The sequence below is a fragment of the Rhodamnia argentea genome, chromosome 8 (assembly GCF_020921035.1).
Source record: "Rhodamnia argentea isolate NSW1041297 chromosome 8, ASM2092103v1, whole genome shotgun sequence".
Lineage (NCBI taxonomy): Eukaryota > Viridiplantae > Streptophyta > Magnoliopsida > Myrtales > Myrtaceae > Rhodamnia > Rhodamnia argentea.
The window spans coordinates 28,311,872-28,335,504 of NC_063157.1; the positions used below are offsets into that span (position 1 = coordinate 28,311,872).

The 23,633-nt window shown below is 37.9% G+C and overlaps 1 protein-coding gene across 1 annotated transcript; it reads left to right on the plus strand.

Annotated features, from left to right (window-relative positions):
* The first annotated feature begins 8,331 nt into the window (after positions 1 to 8,331).
* On the plus strand, positions 8,332 to 9,149 carry LOC115738277. The gene has a single exon (XM_030670865.2). It carries the CDS (start codon positions 8,448 to 8,450, stop codon positions 8,940 to 8,942), a length of 495 nt encoding a protein of 164 aa, XP_030526725.1. The 5' UTR covers positions 8,332 to 8,447; the 3' UTR covers positions 8,943 to 9,149.
* Positions 9,150 to 23,633: the final 14,484 nt, after the last annotated feature.

The following is a 23,633-nucleotide window of genomic DNA, read 5'->3' on the forward strand; positions in this document are numbered from 1 at the left end:
TTGTACCTTGATCGCTAGAAAAACCGAATGAGTGTCCATACCATTGAGATAATAAACCCTTCTTGAAGATTACCCGCTCCAATTGATCTCTTTGAGGCTAGGTCCTATATATGACACATTGAGAAGAGAAGAACTTTATTGATCATAGTAAATTTAAACGCAACCTTCCAACAAAAGTAAAATTGCACTTAAAGTTTGGGAAATATAGAACATTACGCAAAATAAAGTCGGGGCTTAAACAGACATTACCTCTTTTGATGGCATGAATCGCTTTTCCATCATCAGTCATATAGGTTATGCAGTCGTGATGTTCCTTGGTTGATTAGAAGCAAAAGTTGCCTTGTCAAATGTTCGGAGGTGCCAATGTCGATAATCCAATTTGGTGGAAAGATCATTGAGCCAATAAACCATACCTAAGAGTTGATCATTAGAAATGAGTGGTTTCATTGCCGCGAGTAGATCGACCGGATGTTGATATTGATCATTGCTCTTTGTTGTTGCTATCTCAGTCCCATGTGGACTTTATCAATTGCTACCGCAATAGTACCGTAACTACTATTGCTAGACTCTGTGAATTGTACAATCGTTGTGGAAGCATCCCCTTAGCATGCCATTTCGCCTCATCTTGGCTTCTAATTCAAAGGATATCCTCCAGGTAATGACTCTTCTTGTGCCTAACCTTCCCACGGTGGTCACATTTAAGTTTCATGAACAATCCTTTCCTAAGATCTGCTCTTCCAACATAAGTGTTAGAATGCACGTGTGAGTTGTGTTAAAGAAGTCCTACATAGAAGAATTTGTGTGGTGTAGAGTAATTAATATATTCAAGTTGCCCCATAACTCATAGGCTTAAGTTTTTGAGTGAAAGCGAGTCCAGCGAATATGTTGACGAGTCCGGACTCGGGCTCCCTATTAGCGATCTCCTCAAGCGAAGTTATTAGGTTTGTACTGCGAGCTCCTAACAAATTGATATCAGAGCCGATGATTGATTGGGCCTCCAATTTGTTTCGGTGTTCATGACTATCTCAAGAAAGAAATCTCATGATCGATGCTTGTTTCGGGTGAAAAATAATTGCCATCACGATTGATCTGGCGAGAAGAGACCATGGACAATTGGTCTAGTAACGCGAGTCTCGCGAGAAAAGACCATGGACGGTTGGTCGGGAGACGCAAAATAGAAACCATGGGTGATGCAATCCAAAATTGGCGGCTAATGTTAGTTGGTTGCGATGCATAGTTGCGGCTGCATTGCAATTATTGTGTTGGGTGGTCTTAGGCCACATTCTTCCCAAAAGATAGCTCAAAAGATGAAGCTTTCCCTCATACTTATAAATTGACCACTAGCTCCTTCCACAATCGATGTGAGATAACCTCCACAATTGATGTGAGATAACCCCAACAATCTCCCCCTCACACATTAGGCCCTAGGTTGAAGCCACAATAACCCAAATCTCTCCCGTTTGAGTGTCGAGTCCAGATTTGTTGGTAACCCGAGCTCTGATACCAGTATTGGGTGGTCTTGAACCCACTCATTCCAAAAGTTAACTCAAATGATGAGGCTTTCCCTCACTCCTATAAATAGACCACTAGCCCCTTTCACAACCGATATGAAATAACCCCAACACTAGGAAATAACACCCCCGATCTTTTATTCCCTTTCCTAAACACTTGAGTGGGTCAAGGTTGAGAATTCGATAACGAACATCCCCATAGGTCTCAGATTCGAGAACCATAAGAAACTAGTGGATCTTCTTCACGTAATTCGTGGTCGTAGCATGGGCACATCTTGGGATGTCATCATAGTCCTCGAGTTCATTCCATAAGACCTTTAATTTGGTGTTATATTTCACCACCAAGTATCCTCCTTGTTGTATTAGCCCAATATCGAGTGGAGATCATTTACCTTGGGCGAGTCGGTCCTTCATCTCATCCCACATATATTTGCTTCCTCAGCAATATGCCATGCTTCCGTATAGACCTTGTCGAGGGAATTGAAAATCCATAGAACTATCATGAAATTACAAAAAGCCCAGGTATTAAATTCTAGTGCCGTTGGAGCTGGCCTCTCTACCAACCCTTCGATAAATCCAAGTTTATTTTTCGCCCGCAATGCGCATCCCATCGCCTTCGACCATTTTGCATACTTACCTCGGGTCAACACACATGAAACGAGCGCGCTTCCGAGATCGTCCAATGTGTTAAGATAATACAGTGCGGACTAATCAATCATGCTCTTTGCGTATGCTTCCTCGGCCACATCACAAACTAGGCGGGGTCGAATTGCGTGGCGTGTTTTGAACACCATGCTCTGACACCATGAGCAAGCGCAAACGATGCATGTCGTAATTGCCTGTATTGCTCTAGATACACCGAATATTAACAAAACATGAAGAAAACTTTTAGCAGATCTTCCTATAACGGGAGAAAACTTTGCTACGACGAAGAACGGAAAACGAAAGGTGGAACAGTACTAAACGCTTAAAAGTCTCGATGAGACCTCGAGCTCGTCGTCGTAGGCGGAATTCACGTGTCGAGAATTCGACGTGACTCCCACGCAGAATACCTAGGCGATTGGCACGTGCCGTTAAGTCTTCTTCTTACGATCATCCTATCGTTAAGCTTAGATCGGGAGCACTAATTAAAGGGAAATAGGAACAAGAAGAATGGGGCTGAGATTTTCTTTCAAAGAAGGTACAAAAGAGAGGGGATAGGCACCCAAAAAAAAAAAAAAAGAGGAGGACGACTCGGACTTCGATAACGCATGGGGGGGTGTTAACAATCAGCAGTCGAAAGGAGGAGAGGGGCTCAACTTGGGACTTTGACAGTGCATTTCCCATGTAGCATTAAAAAGGAAAGAATCTCAGTCCTTCCCACCTCCTGACCTGACCTGAGCAAAGCCCCAGGCCCCTCTCAGGTCTGATTGCTTATCTCAGAAGTTGCTGACACTCCCCTCCTCCCCCCTTCACTGTACACACGAGTGAATGCATAAAGACAAACCCTAGCCCTAGCCCACCTTTTCTTTTTCCTTTTTTCGTTTTTTTTAATTCCCATTTGATATGAATTAATATCCGAATTTTTCTCCAAGTATTGCGTGATGTTTCCCTTTCCCACAGGAGGTTGTCACAAACATGAAGACACGGAATTAGAGCTGATCCCCGAACAGGTCGGACCAGGTGGAGTCGATTCTTATGGTGAAGCCCCTGGGTTATTTGATCTCGGCCTGTCGTCATCGAAACCGGAGGTGTGGATTAGTATCCAAATTTTTCTCGGGAGAATATAAACGTAACCTCGAAGTATGCTGTGATGTTTACCCTTTTCCAGCAGGAGGTCATCATGACGCGAAGAGAAAAAAAAAAAGGTTTAGTGTGCATCATTAAATAGGCCGGATCGGGCCGAGTCGATGTCGGTTCGTGTGAAGAGTCTAACTCGTTTGCTTTCCGTCCATAATCGAAAAAGTATTAATTGATTTGTCGGTTTAGTAAAAAAAAAAAAATTTCGAGAGGGTCTAGTCAAGTTAACGACCCTTACTAAGCCCACCCAAATGGACAATCTCAGCTGTTCTTCTCCGTAACATGTGTTGCGATCATTATATAAAGTACTTTTTAATCGCATTTTAAACCTCATGTGGGCTTGCGATAATCATGACGCCTAATTTTTGTTGATTTATGAACCTACATTGATTGGGTTTTTTGCTCGTTCATTCCCGCCCGCCCACGCCACATCCTCCCGGTTGAATAAAATATAACAATGAAAACATCTTTTACTCTTCAATGTCCCTGCCCTACCAAAAAGACCTGAGAATAGGAACGAGGATCCAATTCCACTCCATCACTTGCATTCTCGTTAATCAAGAAAACCCATAATTTCTATTGTGAGAGTTGTGCTAGAGAAGTCTCACATCGAAGAATTAATATGAGATTGAACAGTTAATGTATCATAGTTGACCCATAACTTATTAATTTAAGCTTTTTAGTGAAGTTGGGTCCAATTAGATATGTTCACGAGCTCGGATTTAGGCTTTCTCTTAATAATGTCCCTAAATGAAAATTGACGATAAGTATGCTTCTCAAATAAAAGCACGTTGACATACCAAGTATTAGATGTGATAGCCAGAGTGTTATATTCTTAACTAAGAATCCTATTTTTCATGCAAGAACAAAGCACATTGACATACAATACCACTTCATCCTGACACCAAGGTATCAAGCAAAATCGTCTCATCTCTTACGGGGACAACTAGGAGGAGCTTTTCTCGTCTAAAATCAGAAGTAAAGGGCGCTCCTCCCCATCCCGATCCGTGAATACATGGACATCATGTCCAAGACTCATGTGACCTAGCATTGGAGAGCACATGCGGTCGATCCACCCGACAGGAAATGGAGATGGAGATCCTATGCCCATGGAGGGAAGGTAGGGTTTGTCTTGCCCAAAAGGGAATGCGGGCCCCTACGTTCACAGCTGGACATCATATCACCATAATCTCTTCGTACCAGGGAGGGGCCCAGATCGGAAGTCGACGGCACTTGATGGATGGACGGATGGTGGGTAGAGAGAGAGAGAGAGAGAAGAGGGAGAGAGATGGCCAATGGCCATGATGATGATGGCGAATGATGATTCGGAGAGAGGAAAATTTCAAGAAAAGAGGAGGCGCTTTTGTTCGCCATCATTAGATAATCTTGGTGTTGCCCAAAAGAAAGATGAAAAGGGAAGATGACGGGGAGGCTTTTCGATTCGAAAGGAGGGATTGGACAAGTCGTCTCATCGGACGGTCTAACGTCGCTTCGAGTTCTGGTTCGAGCCTCTGTAGCTTGAAGTTGCCGACAGTTCAGGTCCAAGGAAGCCACGGAAAACCTGGGACGACGTTTGCCTTAGGAACAAATTCTGGCGGAGGCGGAGGCGGAGGCGTTTGGGTGGGGGCAACGGCTGGCTGGCGGCGGCAGCAGGTGGCGGTAGGTTTCTGAATTAATATTAGAGCTTAGCGATAAGACTTGCACTATGGCAATCGGGTGTCTTTCTTTGCAGGATACCATTCTTCGTTTGCAAAAGCAGCAGCTTCTTAAATAGAGATTGCACGATGAAACTTTGTAAAACCCAAGAAAAGTTTTCGAACCAAAAAATTAAAATATAAAATAAAATAAAACCAAGAAAAGTTACTAATATTATGGAAAATTAGCAAAAAAAAGGTCTCACTGTTTACTCCATAACAAATTAATAACTCCATTTTTCAAAAATATGATTCGTACATCAATTCCACCAAAATAACTTGATTACCCTTCCTTGCGTGAAGATCTAAAAACTTTAGCCTCACACCACCTACATTGCGACGCACTAGAACATCACGCGATATGGGACCTCTTAGGCACGTAGAAGCACAACAAAATAATCACATCGTACGAGAAAAGAAATCGACAAGATTAAGTTATTTGTGTATGCATATTTTTTTTAATATTGTTAGGATTCGGCGCACAATCACAAAAAAGTGAAATGTATAAAAACGAGAAAGAGAAATCGAGAGACAAGTGTTCATCCTTAAATTAGAGCTATGTTCAGCGGATGATTCGTTTACCTTTCATTACATCCCTCAATTACAAAAAAAAAGGAATATATATATAGCAGTAATTATTCATGAACTCAAGTTCAAACTACCAATGAAAAAATATTGGCTTAAACTATAAAAGCCTTCTAGTATCCAACGGGATCCCGTGCTTTCCCGATGTGAATCACACCCCAACAAATATTCATCTTCCAAGTATTAGGACAAGCATAAAAAAAGATGTATTTCTGATAAGGGCTTTGGGTCGACAATCATCTCTACACCCCTACTCCGACACCCAAAATTTACCTATACAAAAGTTAAGCGACTATAATAGGGATCGACAACCTTGCCCATCAACAAATTGCCGTCACCAATGAAGCCATGGGAACCATCAAACCTTCTCAAAGATCTCATTTTCTTGCCATTAACATGTACTTAGTGATTTGGACCCAAAAAAACATGTACTTAGTGATGAACGGTGGGAAGCAACTCGGGTAGTCCCACATCAACTCAGACGACAGAGCTACTTTTAACATACACTATATCGAACTCCCGACACAAGTATATCTTGGTATTCCCACTCTACATATGCACGTACTCCGAAACATAAAGCGGGGAGGTAGATCCATCTTACAAATATGGAAAAATAAAATAGCAAATCAATGCTCGGTAAATGAATCTCTATGTTTAAGATAGGAGATCATCTTACCACTCAACATGATATTTATAGAACAACATAAATTCAATGTAAGTACAAAATAATTACATATGGCAATTAAATGGGTAAATGCACTATATTCCTTATTATAATATGCCAATGAAACCGCTGAACAATGATGCATAACAACATTTATTCCGATGCAAGTGACTCATTGGGATGCACGGGGTATCCACGGTAGTTCATCGATGTGCGCATGTGAATATGTGTTTATATATATATATATATATTGTGTGTGTGTTTTTATTTCTATACGCACATTTATATATGTGTATCATATTGTTACTAGCAAATCATCTCGATTAATGAGGCATCTCGATATTTCGAGCCATTCTAACACTTGAGGTATCTCAATTCCGAGGCATTTCGACACACAAGGTATCTCGACTCCGGAGGCATCCCAAACACAGAGCATCCCGACATATGGCACATTATCACCACTAATATATGAGTGACCGAAAAATATAACTTGATACTTTACATATTATCATGGGATAAGTCTACTAGAAGTCCTAAGACTTATCACGAAAGTACAATTGAATTCTAAAACTTTCAAAAAGTGCAATCAAGTGCTAAAACTTGTCATATTGATGCAATCAAGTCCTCTTATTAACTATGCCAATAGTTAATGGAAAATGTTAATTGGCTTTTTTATTATTTTCTCTTTCTTACATGGCACTAACATGACTAAAACATTAACGATAAGGCTAAAACGACCTTTTCCCTTTTTTTAATTTAGTTTATTTTTTTAATCTAATTTAAATATTTTTTAGATTGACAAATTATATTTGTACCAAACGACGTCCTTTTAGCTTTATCTTTCATGTTTTAGCCACATCAGCTCTACATAGAGAGAGAGAAAATAATTAAAAAGTCAAGTTAGCATTTTTCGTTAACAAAATTTGACGGAGTTTATGGAAGGAATTGATTGTATCAATTTGATAAGTTTTAGAACTTAATTATACTTTTTGAAAGTTTTTGGACTCAATTATACTTTCGCATCAAATTTTAGGAATTCTAGTTCACTTATCCTTATAATGATACAATAGGAGTGCACATGATCATACTATAATCATATGATCTTCCTTTCTCAACAGTGAAATCAATATCCATTTATTAACTTGTTGTATTCCCATTTTCAAGAATCAACATTCCGTACTCAATTATCTTCTTATGCAAATCGGTTTTGAAATACAATTATCATGCTATGTCCATAATCACATATATAGGTAATAATAATCACATGCTTACCTCTTTTGATTTCTCACGTAACCAATGGTAATTTAATCAAAGGTTTGTAAACTCCTCAGAACATCAACAAGTTATAAAATCGGCAACTTAACAATTGACAACTCAGAGAACTAGTAACTTAACAACCGACGACTCAAAAATCGACAACGCAATAAGCCAAGCAACTCTTAGTTGGTAAATCGGAAACTGAATCAAAATTACAAAAATATCACTTTCAAGTTTAGTTTTCATCGATTCCACATTTTCACAATTAAAAACATGCCATTACATCTTACAGAAACAAGTAAATACCCCTATGAACTCAATCAAAATACATCGTAAGCATGTAACAAGCTTATTAACCCAATTCATATAAACACAAAGATTCCGCATACCATCATTGAAACTTACCCACACTCGACAACAAAGATTGATAAAAAATTAATAACCCTCAATCAACTAAGCAGAGATTACTAGGTAGATCAATCTAACTTAGTCTCAAGAGTTTTCACTTGCCTTGAACAAAGACTGTGACAACTGAAAGCCTTATCCACCTTCAAGGCAAAACCAAGAACAAATATTAACGTCTCTCAATCTCATAACAAGAACTAGTTTAACAACACAGATTAAAACCATCATAAATTCACCTTGTAAACTCTTGAATGATGGAACTCGAAGCTTCAACAACACAAGTACGAGGCTTTTGCTCGCACTCAATATAATCCAGCTACGCACAAATACTTATTAGATTAGTCCTAATGGGAACACTCTCCGAGAGCCACATACACGGGAACGTTCCGTGAAACTCCTGAAGCCGAACTGGGCCGAAGCCACCTCGACTACACAGGCCCAATCCGTTGCAGTCCAGTTGAGAGCCAAGACCCAACGAAGGGGAAGACGATTTCGCAGCATCTGCGTTTCCTCGCCAAAGAAGCGGCGGCGGCGGCGGCGGAAGAGGAAACGATGCTGGGGCTCGCTTGTGCGTCTCGCTTCCACCCTCCAATTCTCCGAATCCCATCGCCTTCTCTCGCGACCGCCCACCGCAATCTCGCGTTCCCATCTTCCATTTTCAAAGCCGCAATCCCGACCCGCGGAAACCCACCTAGATTCGCCGTTTCCACCGACGACGGCGACGGCGACGTTCGGAATCAAGGACCGGGGAGCGTCGAGCGGCGAGAGGACGGGTCCGATGGAGGAGGAGGGGCGGGCGGGGGCGGCAGCGACGGCGACGGCGATTCGAAGAGCGATCGGCGGCCCTTGTTTAATCTGAGGCTGCGCGATCTGCTGGACCCGGACCCGGACAACATCCTGGCCGTGGGGCTGACGGGGCTCCTGGCGTGGGCGAGCGTGCAGGTGCTGTGGCAGCTCTGCTTCATCTCGGTGGCCATTCTGGTGGCCGCTCTCAAGTACTCCTTCATCGCTGCGCTTCTGCTCTTCATCCTCATCACGCTCTTGTGATCCGGTGAACAAAACTGTATATAATAAAATTTTCTCTCTGTTTGTATCGAATTTCAAAACCCTGGTGTGAAATGGGGTCGATCTCTGCTAGTTTCTGCACAACCATTTCAATGGAGTACGGGAATGGTTTTTCGAAGCTCCTGATGAAGTTGAATCGGCCATTAAAGATAGATTATTAGATGGTCCTCTTGGATATGGGGAGCTTGCTGGGATTGTAATTCTCAATTGCCTGCTGCAGCGTCACGCCCCAAAAGAATACCGAATTCGCGGCGACACTGCACCGCCTTGAGCAAAAAGTCCGCTGCGATGCAAAGGCCAAATTACTGGGAGCGATCGGTTCTAAGTCCGGTCTGATCTTACCTAGAAAGCGGTACCGGCCCAACTGGTCTTTAGGACCGGAACGATTGGTACAGTCCGGTTCTCGGGCGGTCCAAACATTGGATCGGTGGCACGAAATCAAGAGCCAGAAAGGCAGCACATATCATTCTATCCTCAATTACCTCAACACGTCAAAAAAACAACGCAATGATGTACGGAACCATCGCAAACGAAAAGGAGCGAGGAACACGCCGAAGAATCGACCCAAGCCAAGAGCACAAGGAACATAAACAAATCTTAGTCCCGACACCGCGAGACCGAAACGAAAAACGAGCTCAAAACCCGAAGAAGACAACTACGCGCGGGTGCAAGAGGAGGAGCAGTCGAGTGAGATTCTAGGCTTGGAGTCGAGTCAAATCACCAGCTCATATCGATCAATTTGTGGAGATTACAAGGGCGAGCGACCACTCTTCTCTCTCTCTCTCTCTCTCTCTCTTCTCCATGGCTGTTAGAGCCCTTGAGCTGTTAAAAATCGGTCATCGCCCATTCGTCGACTCCTATTTTTCGGATCGGGCTGCATATGGGTTACTTAAACATCTAAAGGGTGATGTGAAAATGGGTTTAAAGTATCTAAGTTCTATCGGATTTCGGTCTTAATGAGTTTCTAGAGAACCCATTTTCGGCCCATGGTAAAAATGCCAAGCTTTCATAACGCGGAGAGGAATTGGTTTGGCAACTGAAGCATTTGTGCGAAGGGGCGAAATTATCCTAGTAAGTATCAAGCCATAGTTGAAAGATGGAAGATTGACATAAAGTCGGAATCAGATATTTTATCTACAATGACTTTTTAATTGCATTACGATCTCCAATCAAACCGGCTGTAATAGTTGAACCTAATGTAGATTCCTGCAACAACAACAAAAAACAAAAAAAAATTAGACTAAACTTGTTTTGATGTCCTTAGTTATTCTTTTAACGTTGATCTTCCCAGAAAGGGTCCCTTCTGCTAGACTAGAAATAATTTTTTGCACGAGTGGAGAAATAATAGGAGATGTGTTCTAGCAACTTGATTTGTTGAATTTTTTAGTAATTTCTTATTTGCTAATTCTTCTCATGTGTAATTGGGTTTTTTTTTTTTAAATTCTTTCAGTATGCTATTTTTCATATTTCAAATGGGAAATTGGTAAGAATTAGAGCCCGGATTGGACATGGGTTAGGTCCGGATCGGGTATAGGTCGTTAAAATGGTACTACATAAAAGTAGATCAATATGGTTACTTGAGTCAATTTGGGTTGTACTCACTTTCGATTCACTCAAACTTGATCGAACCCACCCAATTGACGGGTTTATACGCAGGCAATCGTGACTGGTCGGTCATGTGATATATCCCTCAAAATAAAACATTTTATCCATAAATTCACAGAAAGGACCACATACTATTTTTTCAATTAGGTTTCACAGCGCAGCGCAATTGCTCAAAGTCAAGGTGGTCGAGCCAAATATCTAAAATAATGGAATGCTGCGAGTTCCAATAAATGCTTTGTCACGAGTGGGGTCCAAATATCGTATATTAGAGAGGTACTCATCTCAAAGGGAAAAATTATCAAAAAAATTCCTAAATCTATTGCGATTTTGCTTATTCGATCATAAATCTTTTAATTTTACCAATTGAGTCTACTTAGTCAATTTTGGCAAAAAATCACCGACGTAGGTGCCGATCGGCTTACGTGGCACGGCAAGCGCTAACGTGGCACGGCAAGCGCTAACGTGAATATTTGTTATACTATAATAACATTTTTTCTATTTTTCTATTTCTACCTTTTTTTTTCTTTTCTTATGTTAACCTTTTCTTTTCTTTTTATCTTCCCTCCGCCGATCATCAACAACCCGGACAATGGCCGACAGAGGTTACCAGCCTCGGGCAAGGCAACCCTTTGCCGGATCGAGTGAGGGTGACCCTATGCCCTTGACTAGCCCTCGCTAGCCTCGGTTTAGGTGTCCCTCACTTGAGGATGGCCCTCGCCCGAGGCCGACAAAGGGTAAAAGGGAAGAAAAAGAAGAAAAAAAATAAAGAAAAGCAAACGAAAAACAAAAAAATAGAAAAGAATATTATAATATTATTAAATGTTGTTCACGTCAACATTAATCGTATCACGTATGACGATTGGCATTCACGTTAGAGATTTCTAACCAGTGGCCATGTGAAAAGTTTGGAAAAGAATTGCATGAATAACATGAATTATACGATGATGAACAGTGAACTTAGCTTGATATAAATGAGTTTAAGGATACTACAAGTGTCAAAACTTGTGTACGACGCCCATTTTAGTGCAATAACTTTCAATTATTTGAGTGCCATAACTAATGTATGGCGTTCACTTAAGTGCCATAATTTTTTTTTCGATCACTTGAATACCATATACCTTTTCAATCGATTACTTGAGTGACATAAAACATTCACCACAAGTGCTATGTCATGTTGGATTTACAACACTTGGGCAAACATTTTAAAACATAAATTGACTCTTAAGTGATCGATTGAAAGTTATGACACTAAAATGAGCGTTTTTAAAAAATTTGACACTTAAGTGATCATTTTGAAAATTATGGCACTAAAGTGAGTACCGTACTCAAGTTTTGACACTTATAATGTACCGAGAAAAATGATTGAATCTGCTTGATTCAATTTGATAGGCCCAAAATCATTGTTCATATCTTTTCACATGATGCGTAAGTTTGTCCCCTCTCGATCCACTCGACCCTCACATGTGAAAGAGCCGGAGAAGGTAGCTTCTCTTTAAAAATCTTATTGGTCCTCGTCTTTTGAGAACTAGAAAGAACTTTTTCAAGTTTGAATATTTTCATTTAAAATATGGAATCTTTTACTTCATTTTTATATACTTATTTTTTATTTTCCCCTTTATTTATTTATTTATTTATTTATTTTTAATTATCTTCGATCATTCCATAATAAAAATTCTATGACTAGTAAACAATATTAATATATTTACAATATGTAGTAAATAGAGGTGCTAAATATAAATACATAAAAACATGATATAAATAAATAAAAACGAAAATTATCATTTTTTTTGTTATTGGGAATTTTGGTTTTTCATATTAGATTCAAATAATAATACTTAATCAGTATTCTAATTCATTCATTTAATAAGTTTGTTATTCGAGAAAAATAACTTTTATACTGTAGATATAAAAAATCATATCCACCTTTATCTCACCCCCAATACGACATTTTTATTCAAGCTTACCATGTCTTGGGTAGGAACCAAACACGTGATGGATGAATTTTATCATATTTTGATGCTACCAAACGTTGGACATTTCTTCGAGTTTATCCCTCTTATATACAACATTTTCATGTCTTGGGTAGGAACCAAACATAGGACGAAATGAAATTTATCACATTTTGATGCTACCACATGTAGGATGTTTCTTGGAGTTAAAGTACATACCAAAAATTTCCAACTCACAAAAAGCATGTAACACACTTGGGCATTGCATGTGAACCATACATTCATATACTTTAGTTTGTCACTATCATAGAATTCACCAACCCTAGTAGTGAGACGTATTTATCTAAAGGCACTACTCATGAACAAATTAGAAGTAATGACACTAGTATTTCTTGAATGACATACATGTTGAGTATTGCTATGTTTTCGTGTTGTAAGAGTAATTTTACACCTGCACACAAGAGATTGCCCGGGAGAGCTCAATCCAAGCCCATCAGTTCGGTTGAATCTATCTCCACTCTACATAACTAACATGTGTGTCTCAACAATAAGCTCAATATTAGGTCTTTGATTCCCTTAAATCGAGTTATACTTTTGCACCAAGATACCTTAACTTAAATCTTCATTAAAGCCCATCTCCGGACCGAACCATGAAGATTGCCTCTGGATATTCACCAAACATAGGAACAAGATTGAGGGTGGAGAACCTTCAATCATTGGATCTACTACTAATTTGTTGGGAGCGCGCAACAAAAATCTAATACCTTCATGTCGGGAGATTGCCAAGAGGAATCCCAAATCCAAATTGTAAACATATCCAATTGGTCCAGCTCTACTTAAAAGCTTAAGTCAATAATTTATAAGCCAACTAGAATATATTAATTACTTCACAATCTACCAATTATCTGATGTGAGACTTTTTTCTAACACAACTCACACATGTATCTCAACATTTAATTTCACGAAAGACATTTTAATTAATGAAGTGAATTTTAAGATTGGCCATTGCATTATCTACAAATGTACAATATGAGGAATACATGCATGACAACTAGAGGGAGAGTTTGTTGTATCTAGCAATATCACCTAGAGGGGAATGAATAGGTGATTCTGAATTGTTTTGAAACTTTATTGCGAAATATAAACAAGTTCAAAACACAAATAGAAATAGTTTAGAAATAGAGTTCAGAATATCACGTGCAAAGATCTAAATACAGTAAATGAGATTTACAATAGAGAAAAGTGCACGCAAATTTTATAGTGGTTTGGCTTAGCAAGCCTACATCTACTCTCCCACGCTAACAGCCTATTGGCTGGATTCCACTAGATGAATCAATGGAAGTTACAAGAGATATCACTTTCAATCACTCTTACAAGAATCTCTCAAAGATACAGCTTATACCTCTCGAGAACAAGTATGTGAATATGAACAACTCAAACACTTTTGGAATTGTAAATTCTGATCTCTCTCTACCGGCCACCATGGATCTTTCTTTTATACTCATTTATCTCCAAACTAGCCGTTGGACAAGTCTTCAAAGGATCGTTTTTCAATCATAAATTGAACACCATCAATCGTGATTGAACGAGACAGTATCCGGAAAGATATGATAGCCATTGGAGTTGAATCTGAACTCTTCAGATTTAGTCGCCCACACAACTAAATCTTCATATTCCATAAGCAGAGTTAATTCAAATATTCAGCAAACCTTATTCATGGAAGGTGATATCCAATCATAGATATTCTCCTGATCTGATTGGAAAATAATCTTGTCAACCAAAGATTACGGACTTCCATAAAAGATAACGTCAATTTTGGATACCAGCCAAACATGGATATTTAGAATCTGTCTCAAAGATATTGCAGGATCTGAACATTATTCAGAAGCGGTCTTCAGAAGTAAGACTCATTGAATCTTAACAGATTTGAATAGTGACTTTGAGCTCCAATAAAGTCCTTGCCGACGTGTCACATAGATCTTCAGAAGAACAGTTCTTCAGAGGTAGTAACACACTCCATCTGAATAACTTTAGAAGCAAATATATGATAACTACAACTTGAGTCTAATCGCCAGGTTTGGATCAATATAAGCTTTCGTTCACATGTTCACCTGGTAATAAAATATTAAAGGCATTAAACAAATTCCTTTTAAAGAGATGGATAGTTTTGTCAGAATCAAATTATTCGGAAGGAAGATTTTCTCAATAGAGTTTGTGCTCAACCACTTGTCATGTTGCTAATAAGATGATGAATTCAAAAACCATGTTAATAAGATCAACTGGAAGTCCCTTACCCTTAGTTTATTGGGGTTGCCGTTGTTTCCGATATTCGAATCTCTACTACACCCCGCACCGAGGCAACCTCAATATGTCATTCAGTTCTTACATAACTAAAGCATTTTAATTTCAAGTGCGGCGGGATAGTTTGTTTAGATTTTGATTGAACATATAAAAAATCTTGTTTATTTTTGACATCTTGAAGTACAATCTCATGTCATCTAATAAAGGATAACAGTATCACCTAAAGAAGGTGAATATGTGATTTCAATCAACTTGACTAAATATTGTGGAACTTGAAGATGTCAAGTTAGATATTAGCGAACAAGGAAAAATAGAGAGTAACTCCTTCCCAAAAGCTTAAGATGATAGGTGGAGAAAGACCACAAGAATATAAAAAGGATATAGGACCCATTGTCAAGCGATGTAGGATAACAACTTCAACATCTCCTCTCATGTGCAAGCCGGATTATGAGTAACACGTGGAATTTGACTAATGAGAAATAGAAGCACATTCGCGAAAGGGACAATTCTGGCTTTGATACCATGTTAAAAAGTCCAATATAAGAGTTTAAGCTGATAGGTGAAGGGGAGATCACATGAATATAAAAAGCATATAGAACTCATTGTCAAATAATGTGGAACAACAACTTTAACATCAAGTAGTGCAGTGTTGTATTTATATCAAATAGTAAATGAATATGAGCCGGATGATAGAGAATAATGTGCACAAAGCTTTTAATGGTTCGACTTGGTGCAAGCTTACATTTAGTCTCTCGGGATAATAGCCTACTAGCTGGATTTCGCTAGTAATCAATGCGAAAATACAATAGTCGGTGTTGCTTCTAGTCAAGCACTTCTTTGGTAGATCAGTTGACACCTAAATTTTGATTTTTAGAAAATCATTCATATAAACATAAAATGAGAGTTATTCATAATTCTCACAAAAAAAATAATAAATTTTCATGCATTGCATATTTAATTTTCATCGATCAAGTGTACGTCATGTCGGCTAGGGCTAGAGATGAGTCAATTGAGCATAATTCCAACAGATGATCGAGTTAAAATCGACTCGAAAGTCACTAGAGAGGGTGCAGAATTTTTTTACTATAATTTTGGACTCAAAACAGCCCGTTTGAGCTCTTAAAATTGCAAAAAAGCCTTAATTAATTACCCATTTTATTAGTTAAGGTCCAAGTGAGTCCGGAATCACAAAACGAGTCCATAAAACATTGAAAAATAGCCCATTTCGCCCTCCTCATTCATTTGGCCGAAAATTGTAAGAGTCTAAGTCCAATAGGACTTCTCAAGATCAGAATTTTCGATCTAACGATCGATATCTAATTGGAGCTTTTGATCTAACGGTTAAAAAAAAAACCTACAACTCAAAGCCCTAGTTTTCTCTATAAATACATCTTTATGCGTAGGGTTAAAGGGGTTCCACACGTTCAGAAAAGCCAGAATGTTGAGACATTGACCACGTTCACGTTTTGAGAGAGAGGATACGAAGAGAATTTTCTCTCCATCGAGCCACCCAAGGGATTCGATTCAACGTGGTTACAAGAGCTCGATCAAAGTCTAGGGGAGTTTGTTTGACGAATTCAACACCTTGATTTGGTGTCTCACGTGGAGCTGCTGGCCAACGCCGTTTGCTACACATCACCGCTGAATAGATTTTTTTTTCCTGCTTGTGTCCATTGATCAGCCCCGTTTTGTTCACTGTTATTTGCTCGCTGTTTGATGAGTATTTTAGCTGCTGTCCAGAGGTTAATTCTGCTGCAAATTAACATTTGAGACAACACTGTTTGGAGGTGATTTTCAGGCGAATTCACAGCTTTAAAGTGCAAATTTTCAGGCTCAATTCAAGGTAATCTCTCTATACTTTTGTAGGTTTGATTTTGATGACGCTTTAAGTTGAAAAACAAGCTGTTTTGCCACTGTTCACATGCTGTGTTTATTCTGTTTATGTGTTGTTTCGTCCGAATCGAGGCTGTTTTGCATGTTTGTGGTCACTAACCATGCAGATCTTTGCGGGAGCATAAAGGTAAGTATTTTACTCGCTTTAGATGCTGTTGTGCATGGATTGAAAGCTGTCTACTTGCTGTTCTTCGGCATGAACACTGAAAATTTTGGAAAAAATTCAAGGAGCAAGTTTTGCATATCAAAACCCTAATTTCTATCATGGACTTTGAAAATCGGGTTTAATTGGATTCATTGGATATATTTTCAGAATAAAAAAAAATCTAAATCTAAATTAGGAAATTTTATTTCCTAGTAGGCAACATCTATGTTAAGTTGGGTAAACTTGTCCGTCGTCGTTCGGATACGACCCTCCAACTTATTAAAGATGGTAATTTAGTTAATCTGATCTATCGTCATTTAGATCCGATTCGCTATCTTCAAAAAGCCGAATTTAGATTTATGAATATCCTTTTTTCGAAAATTACGAGAGAATAGGATTTGATTTGGTTTGATCTAGATCGCTATCTTGAATTATTTGATTGGATTGATATTCTGTGATTGACACGAATCTCGTCCGTTTTAAATTTCCTGATAGACTTAAAAGAATTCCTAAAATTTAGTGAGATATGGTTTCTTAGAAACCATGTCTAATTGAATCTTTAGGAAGATAAAGTTTCTTAAAAACTTTATCTCACTAAGTTTATCTTGAAAATCTAGGTTAAGAGGATCAAATCAAAATGTCCTTAATCTAGTCGAAAATTCAAAGAAAAGGAACGAAAATCAATTCATTGTCATCTTGTGTGATTTCATGCATATCTCATCTTATTTACGAAAAAATTACAAAAAAATTCCATGCATATCTTCATGTTATTTTTTCACATATCTCACGTTCCATGCATATCTATTTTGCATTATTTCATTTATCTAGCCAAATTCACTTCATATATTTTCGAGTATCCCATCTTGCATTCCACATTTTTAAAATCACTTGCATATCTTTGAATCATCTTTAGTTTCATGCATATTATATTGCCGAAATAAAAAATCTGCTCACTTCATATCTTGCATATTCTACACATCTCATTTTACTTTTGCATATCTCATAACATATCCATTGCATATTTTCGAATATCTTATCTTGCATTCCATATTTTTTTAAAAATGTCATTCGTATATCGTGCATATCCATATCTCACGTCATATATTCTGCATATTTCATATATCTTGCATATCTTGCCATATCTCATGTCATTCATGCATATTTTTGCATCATCTCATATTAATATGTCATGTTTTGAATATCATTGCATCATTTACCATATTTTTCGAAATTTACACATTCATACATCATATTTCCGAAAATCACATGTTGCATTTCACATAGGATAGGCGCAAATTCATGTCGTGTATATCATGATTATTCACATGCCACATGTTCACTTGCTATGCCTTTTTTTTATTTTTTTTTTGTCTTATATTTTTACATCATATTTTAAGATGTCATAGTCATTCACATGTTCACATAATTATATATCATAGCTTGCCATGTCATCATGTTGTATTCTCTTTGCCACTACACCAAGTCATTCGCACGTCATGTAGAAACACGTCAGGATTCATTCATTTAGGCTAGCCACTTTAATCCGCATGATGAAGTCATATAATTTAGAATTTGCATACCATCTACATCAAGCATATAGTTTTTGCATGTCACATAGTCTTCGCATATTTAGTTCACTTTGATTGCGTAATTGATTGCTATTCATGCACATCCATGTCACAAAGTGGTTAAAGTGGATTGCCTTATGTTTCATATCACGTTTTGTGTTTTATGCATGTCATTTCGCATGCCATAATTAATTAGTTAATATTTGCACATAGGGTAACTGGACTCCTAAACTTGCATGTTTTGCATCTCATCCTGTCATCTATATAGTTTCATGTTATTTCATTCGTGCCTGCATTCATTCTAAAAAATGAAAACTCCAAAAATAACTTCATCCTTTGAAATTTAAAGCAAACTCTATCAAGCTTGAGTTGTCGAAGTAAGATATTTCATGGAATTAAGGTACCGAAAGGGCATTAGCTTTAATTAGTTAATGTAACCAAGTCCCCGAATCCTCGGTCTACGGTTCGTAGGAATAAAAATGGTCCTCCCTCTATTTTTATTTAGATTTCTAATCAACCTACCCAAAATGGTTAGTGGCGACTCCGAGTCCTGAATCATTCTAATTAACCAAAGTTGCGATTTGGTAGGGCTTGGGAGAGTCCATATTAGGTTAGTCATCAAAATTAACATGATAATCCATTAGCCTAAAAATCTGATTTTTAGGTCGCGACAAGATCTCACTATCTTACTCCTAAACACAAATTATCTCTTTGTTAGCACTTCACAAGGTTTACAATATGAGAAGCCCTTTGAAGACAAATGAAAGTATATGCAGCTCTCTTGAAATTTGGGTTTATAAACTCTTAATCATCTCATTTCTCTCTTCGGCACCTTGATCTTCTTATTAACTCTTCTTCGTCCAAACTTCGATTTGGACAATCTTCAAGGGAATCAATTCACAAACTAGGCATTGGACAATTGTCAAAAAGATTAGGATAGTCGCTGAGGTCAATCAATTGATATTTCTGAATATTTGGTCGTCCATACAGTCAAATCTTGATTTTCAATATTTGATTGCTTCAATCAAGGAAAGTACATTGTCTTTTGGATGATTATCAATCAATCAATCAAGATATCTTATCAAATTGTTCACGTAGATAATCTTGGTCAATCAAAATCTTCTAATAAAGGAATCCATACCAAATCACAGAGATAAAGTATCTCAAAATAATGATCTTGAAAAATGTAACAAGATTGTCGTTGAATAGGTAGTATAAATCCTCCTAAAATATAGGCTGCGTTTGGTCGTCGGGATTTCTGGTCGGGATAGGATAAGAAATCTAGGGATTTAGCCATATCCTATCCATCATTTGGTGAATTACGGATTTAAAGTCGGATATTCTCATATCCTATCATATCTTGTATTTGGTAACAATTGTATATCAATATAAAGGACATATATGCCCTACGTGATGCTCATGAAATATTCTGATCTTATTACTATAAAAATAATGTTCTCATACACAAAAAAAAACTTGAAAATATACACATTTTATTAGATTTTCAAATCTCTTTGCAAAATAAATAAATAAAATGAAAATAGAAACAAATGAGACAAGAAAGTTAGCTTTTATATGACGGATAAGAGAAATCCTATCCGACCTTATCCCGCCCTCTCCCCTAGAATTTTTTTATCCGAGTTATATCCCCCTATATCCGACATTATACTATTCGGGACACCTACCAAACACGGGATAGAATAAAACATATCCTATCCCGAGTTTTATACGGACGACCAAACGCAGCTATACGGTTTTCCAAGGTTCCGCTTATATTCAGCCTTTTAGTTCTCTGCTTATATTGAAGAAGTGCGCTGCTGATATTGCCTATATCCAGATAGCACAGGCTTCTGCTAATACCCAAGTGTATCGGGTCTCTCCCGATACTCAAGTACATCGGGTATCTACCAATACTCAAGACACTTCATGCACAATAGTGACATAGACTCTGACACCGCAATAGCTCTAAGTTTATATGAACTCCATAAAGGTTCTTCTTGGTTAAAGACAATCTTCTCATTGATCATATCAAAGGCTTGTTTAACTCGGATACCACTATAAATAAAAACAACTCTTGTGCATGTCGGGGATTGATATAAGCTATTGATAGTTTGGTCTAACTTCAAAACATCATCTTCATCTCCATGGCCATCTTGGACTTATTTTTAAGGGTGGAATTTATGGATGGCTCATCTAGGTAAAGAAAAGTTCAATTCAAAGGATTCCACTAACAAACTTCAGGGAATTCTTTTGGGAAAATTAACCGATCAATCCTAATCCTATTGTACGGATAGTAATTAAGTACTAAACCATTCAATTTTGCCAATGTAGTTTTAAATCTTTACGCGAAATTCCAATGTGATCATTTCGCCAATAATCTTTAACGTGGCTCGCGAGGTCCGGACGCCGACTAGTCAAAAAGACTACATTGGAATTTTGCGCAAAGATTTAGGATTACATTGACAAACTTAAAATGTTTAGAAATGAATGGGTATCCGTACAATAAGTTTAATACTGATTTGGTAAGTATCCCGATTTCTTTTCTCTTCTCTTATTAGCAATTCTTACTTTTGAAAGAAAATATGTTGAGAATTGCTAGGAAAAAAAGTTTGAGAACTTTCGATCTTTTTGCAACATTAGGAAATATTTGCATAATGGTGTCAATATTCGATTAATTTTACTTTAGGGTGAGACTATTTTCACTTCCTATAGGTCTTAATCCACCGATTGTGTAACAAGATCAAATTCATGTTAATGTCCGATTGAAGTTTAAAGTGGTGAATAGCGACAGCACATGCGAAGAATCAAAAGAGTTCTGGTGGATTTAAATAGGCTCAATGCCCAAAAAAAAATTTCAACTTTAGTTTTTGTGTAAATTTTACCCAAAATTTTTTTTTGTCTCCTAAAAAACCTCTAACTTTTGATTTTGTGCCAAATTTACCACCATTAACTTTTCATCCAAAATGGCCATTAGTCAGCCTACATGGCATTTCCACGTCATTAATTAAATTCACCTCTCAAGCTGACATGGACAAATACTCTACAAAAACGTCTTCTGGGATGAGCAATTGGGTTTGGCTTTTCAATTGCTTACTCTTGTTCGTCTTGTTTCGTCTCCATTCCACTCGGTCTGATCTTCCATGCCGCTCACTCCTCCATCTCTTTGTGCTTGGAGTTCTCCATCTCTTGCGCTACTAGGCTCTAGATGCTCGGAGTCCTCTATCTTTTGCGCTGGGAGTCCTACATCTCTCACGCTTCTCGCGCTCAAAGCCCTCCATCTCTCTCGCTTGGTACTCTCCATCTCTTGTACTTCTCGCGCTCGAAGTCCTCCATCTCTCGCGGTCGGACGCGTGGCCTCCTTCTCTCTCACTCCTAGTTAGATGTCTTGTTTTGTCTTTGATTTTTGCAAAGCTTAGTGATAGAGGTTGTAAGCCTCTAGCAATGCGGTGCAGAGCATGTTCCCCGAGTTCCAACGCAAGAACAAGTTCTCGCCGACTGTTGTAATTTCGTCTTCCCAAGAACATGATGACCGTGGATTAGATGCGAGCGAGCATGTTGCTGACCATGTTCTCGCTGACTATTGTATTTTTTTTTTATTCTCTATACCGCATTTATTCTTTGGGATTTTCACATTATAATGTTAGCAAATGGGGCAAAATATAGTTTAAGAGACCTAATAACTCATCTTTCTAAACATGATGTCATTTCGACCTACATCTATATTTAACCGCAACTTCGATGAGGCACCAATAAATGATTGCTCGACGACCTCTTATCAGGTCGTGCACATGTCGATGTTGTTGATCGAAACAAACATTTATTCCGTGACTTTGAAATCACCTTGACAATTTCAAGTGATATGTAATGTGGTCGGGTTCGATTCTGTCATTTCAAGCCGGTTCAAGATTTCGATATTTTTTCTCATATGACAAATTTTGTATCATCAGAAATGAATGTTTTAGAAATAGTATTGATGATTGATAAGCACATACTTTCTTACCAAGACAAAAGTTGACTTCTTGAAATGAAAAAGGCTGACTATGGTAATTCTACTAAAGTAGATAATTACAATTCACAAAAACCGAGCTACTATCAATACAACTCTAACATATGTCTTTCTCCTTTGCTTGCATTCTCATGATATCATTCTGAAAGCCATTGTTCAATTGATTCTCCACATTTTGCAGCCTCTCCTTCAAGGTCTTGTTGTCATTCATCAGTTGGCAAATCAATTCTTTCTCTTGCATTGTCAAATAAAGACGAATCTATTTGAAAAAACCCACAATCATCAACATGTTAAAAAAAAAGTAATACTTTATAACAGAATTGCTAAAGTTATAGCTAAGAGTATGGCTTTACTTCTAATATGAATGACCGCATCAAGTAATTATAAATTACCCTCCAAGTTGAACAGCGAAATAATTTCCGGGCAGGATTTCTTTTTTCGCTGAACTTTAATTTTAACAGATTTACAACCACTTAATCTAACATCATTTGCATGAGATCCACTTCACATAAAGCTCTCCGTGCTGACTAGCATTGGTTTTCTCCATCAAATCACTCTTTGCCGGATAGGAGACATACTCTGCAACATCATGCATAGATAAGTCTTAGCCACGAAACGAATGGACATGTTTCAAAGATATAAGGGTAGAACCAAGCACGTGTGCTCACAATTTAAACGTGCAATAGTCAATCAATCACTAAGATGAAAGAGCACTTCTCAAACTATAACACTGATTCGTTTGGGCATTTTAACAAACACGTGGAGGTAAGTTCGACCAACAGGCATAAATGAAGCATCGAAGCGTGGTCTACTTCTAAAACTGTCATGCAAACATCAATGTGTTTTAATGTTACTAATAAATCCAAAATTAGAGACAATTTTCTCACAAACCTCAACTTGTGAGGTTTCCAGGTAACATAAACTATTTTGTTCTTCGACTAGACATAAGACACAAACTCTCTCTTTTTTTTCTTTTTCTTTTTTCTAAATGTCTCAAAAATTTTGATTCCGTTTGTTGTGGATCATTAATGTTGATGAGATATCGTTCAAACTTGGGATTGTCATCTCGATTTCATAGTATTGTCTCTTGTCATTTTAAATCTTGATGTACCCTTTATGACACTTGTGCCAAAGGAGAATTTAATCCCATCTTCATCTTCATCTTCATCTTTGTTTGGCCGTGAATGACTTCATTCAATGTTGGAA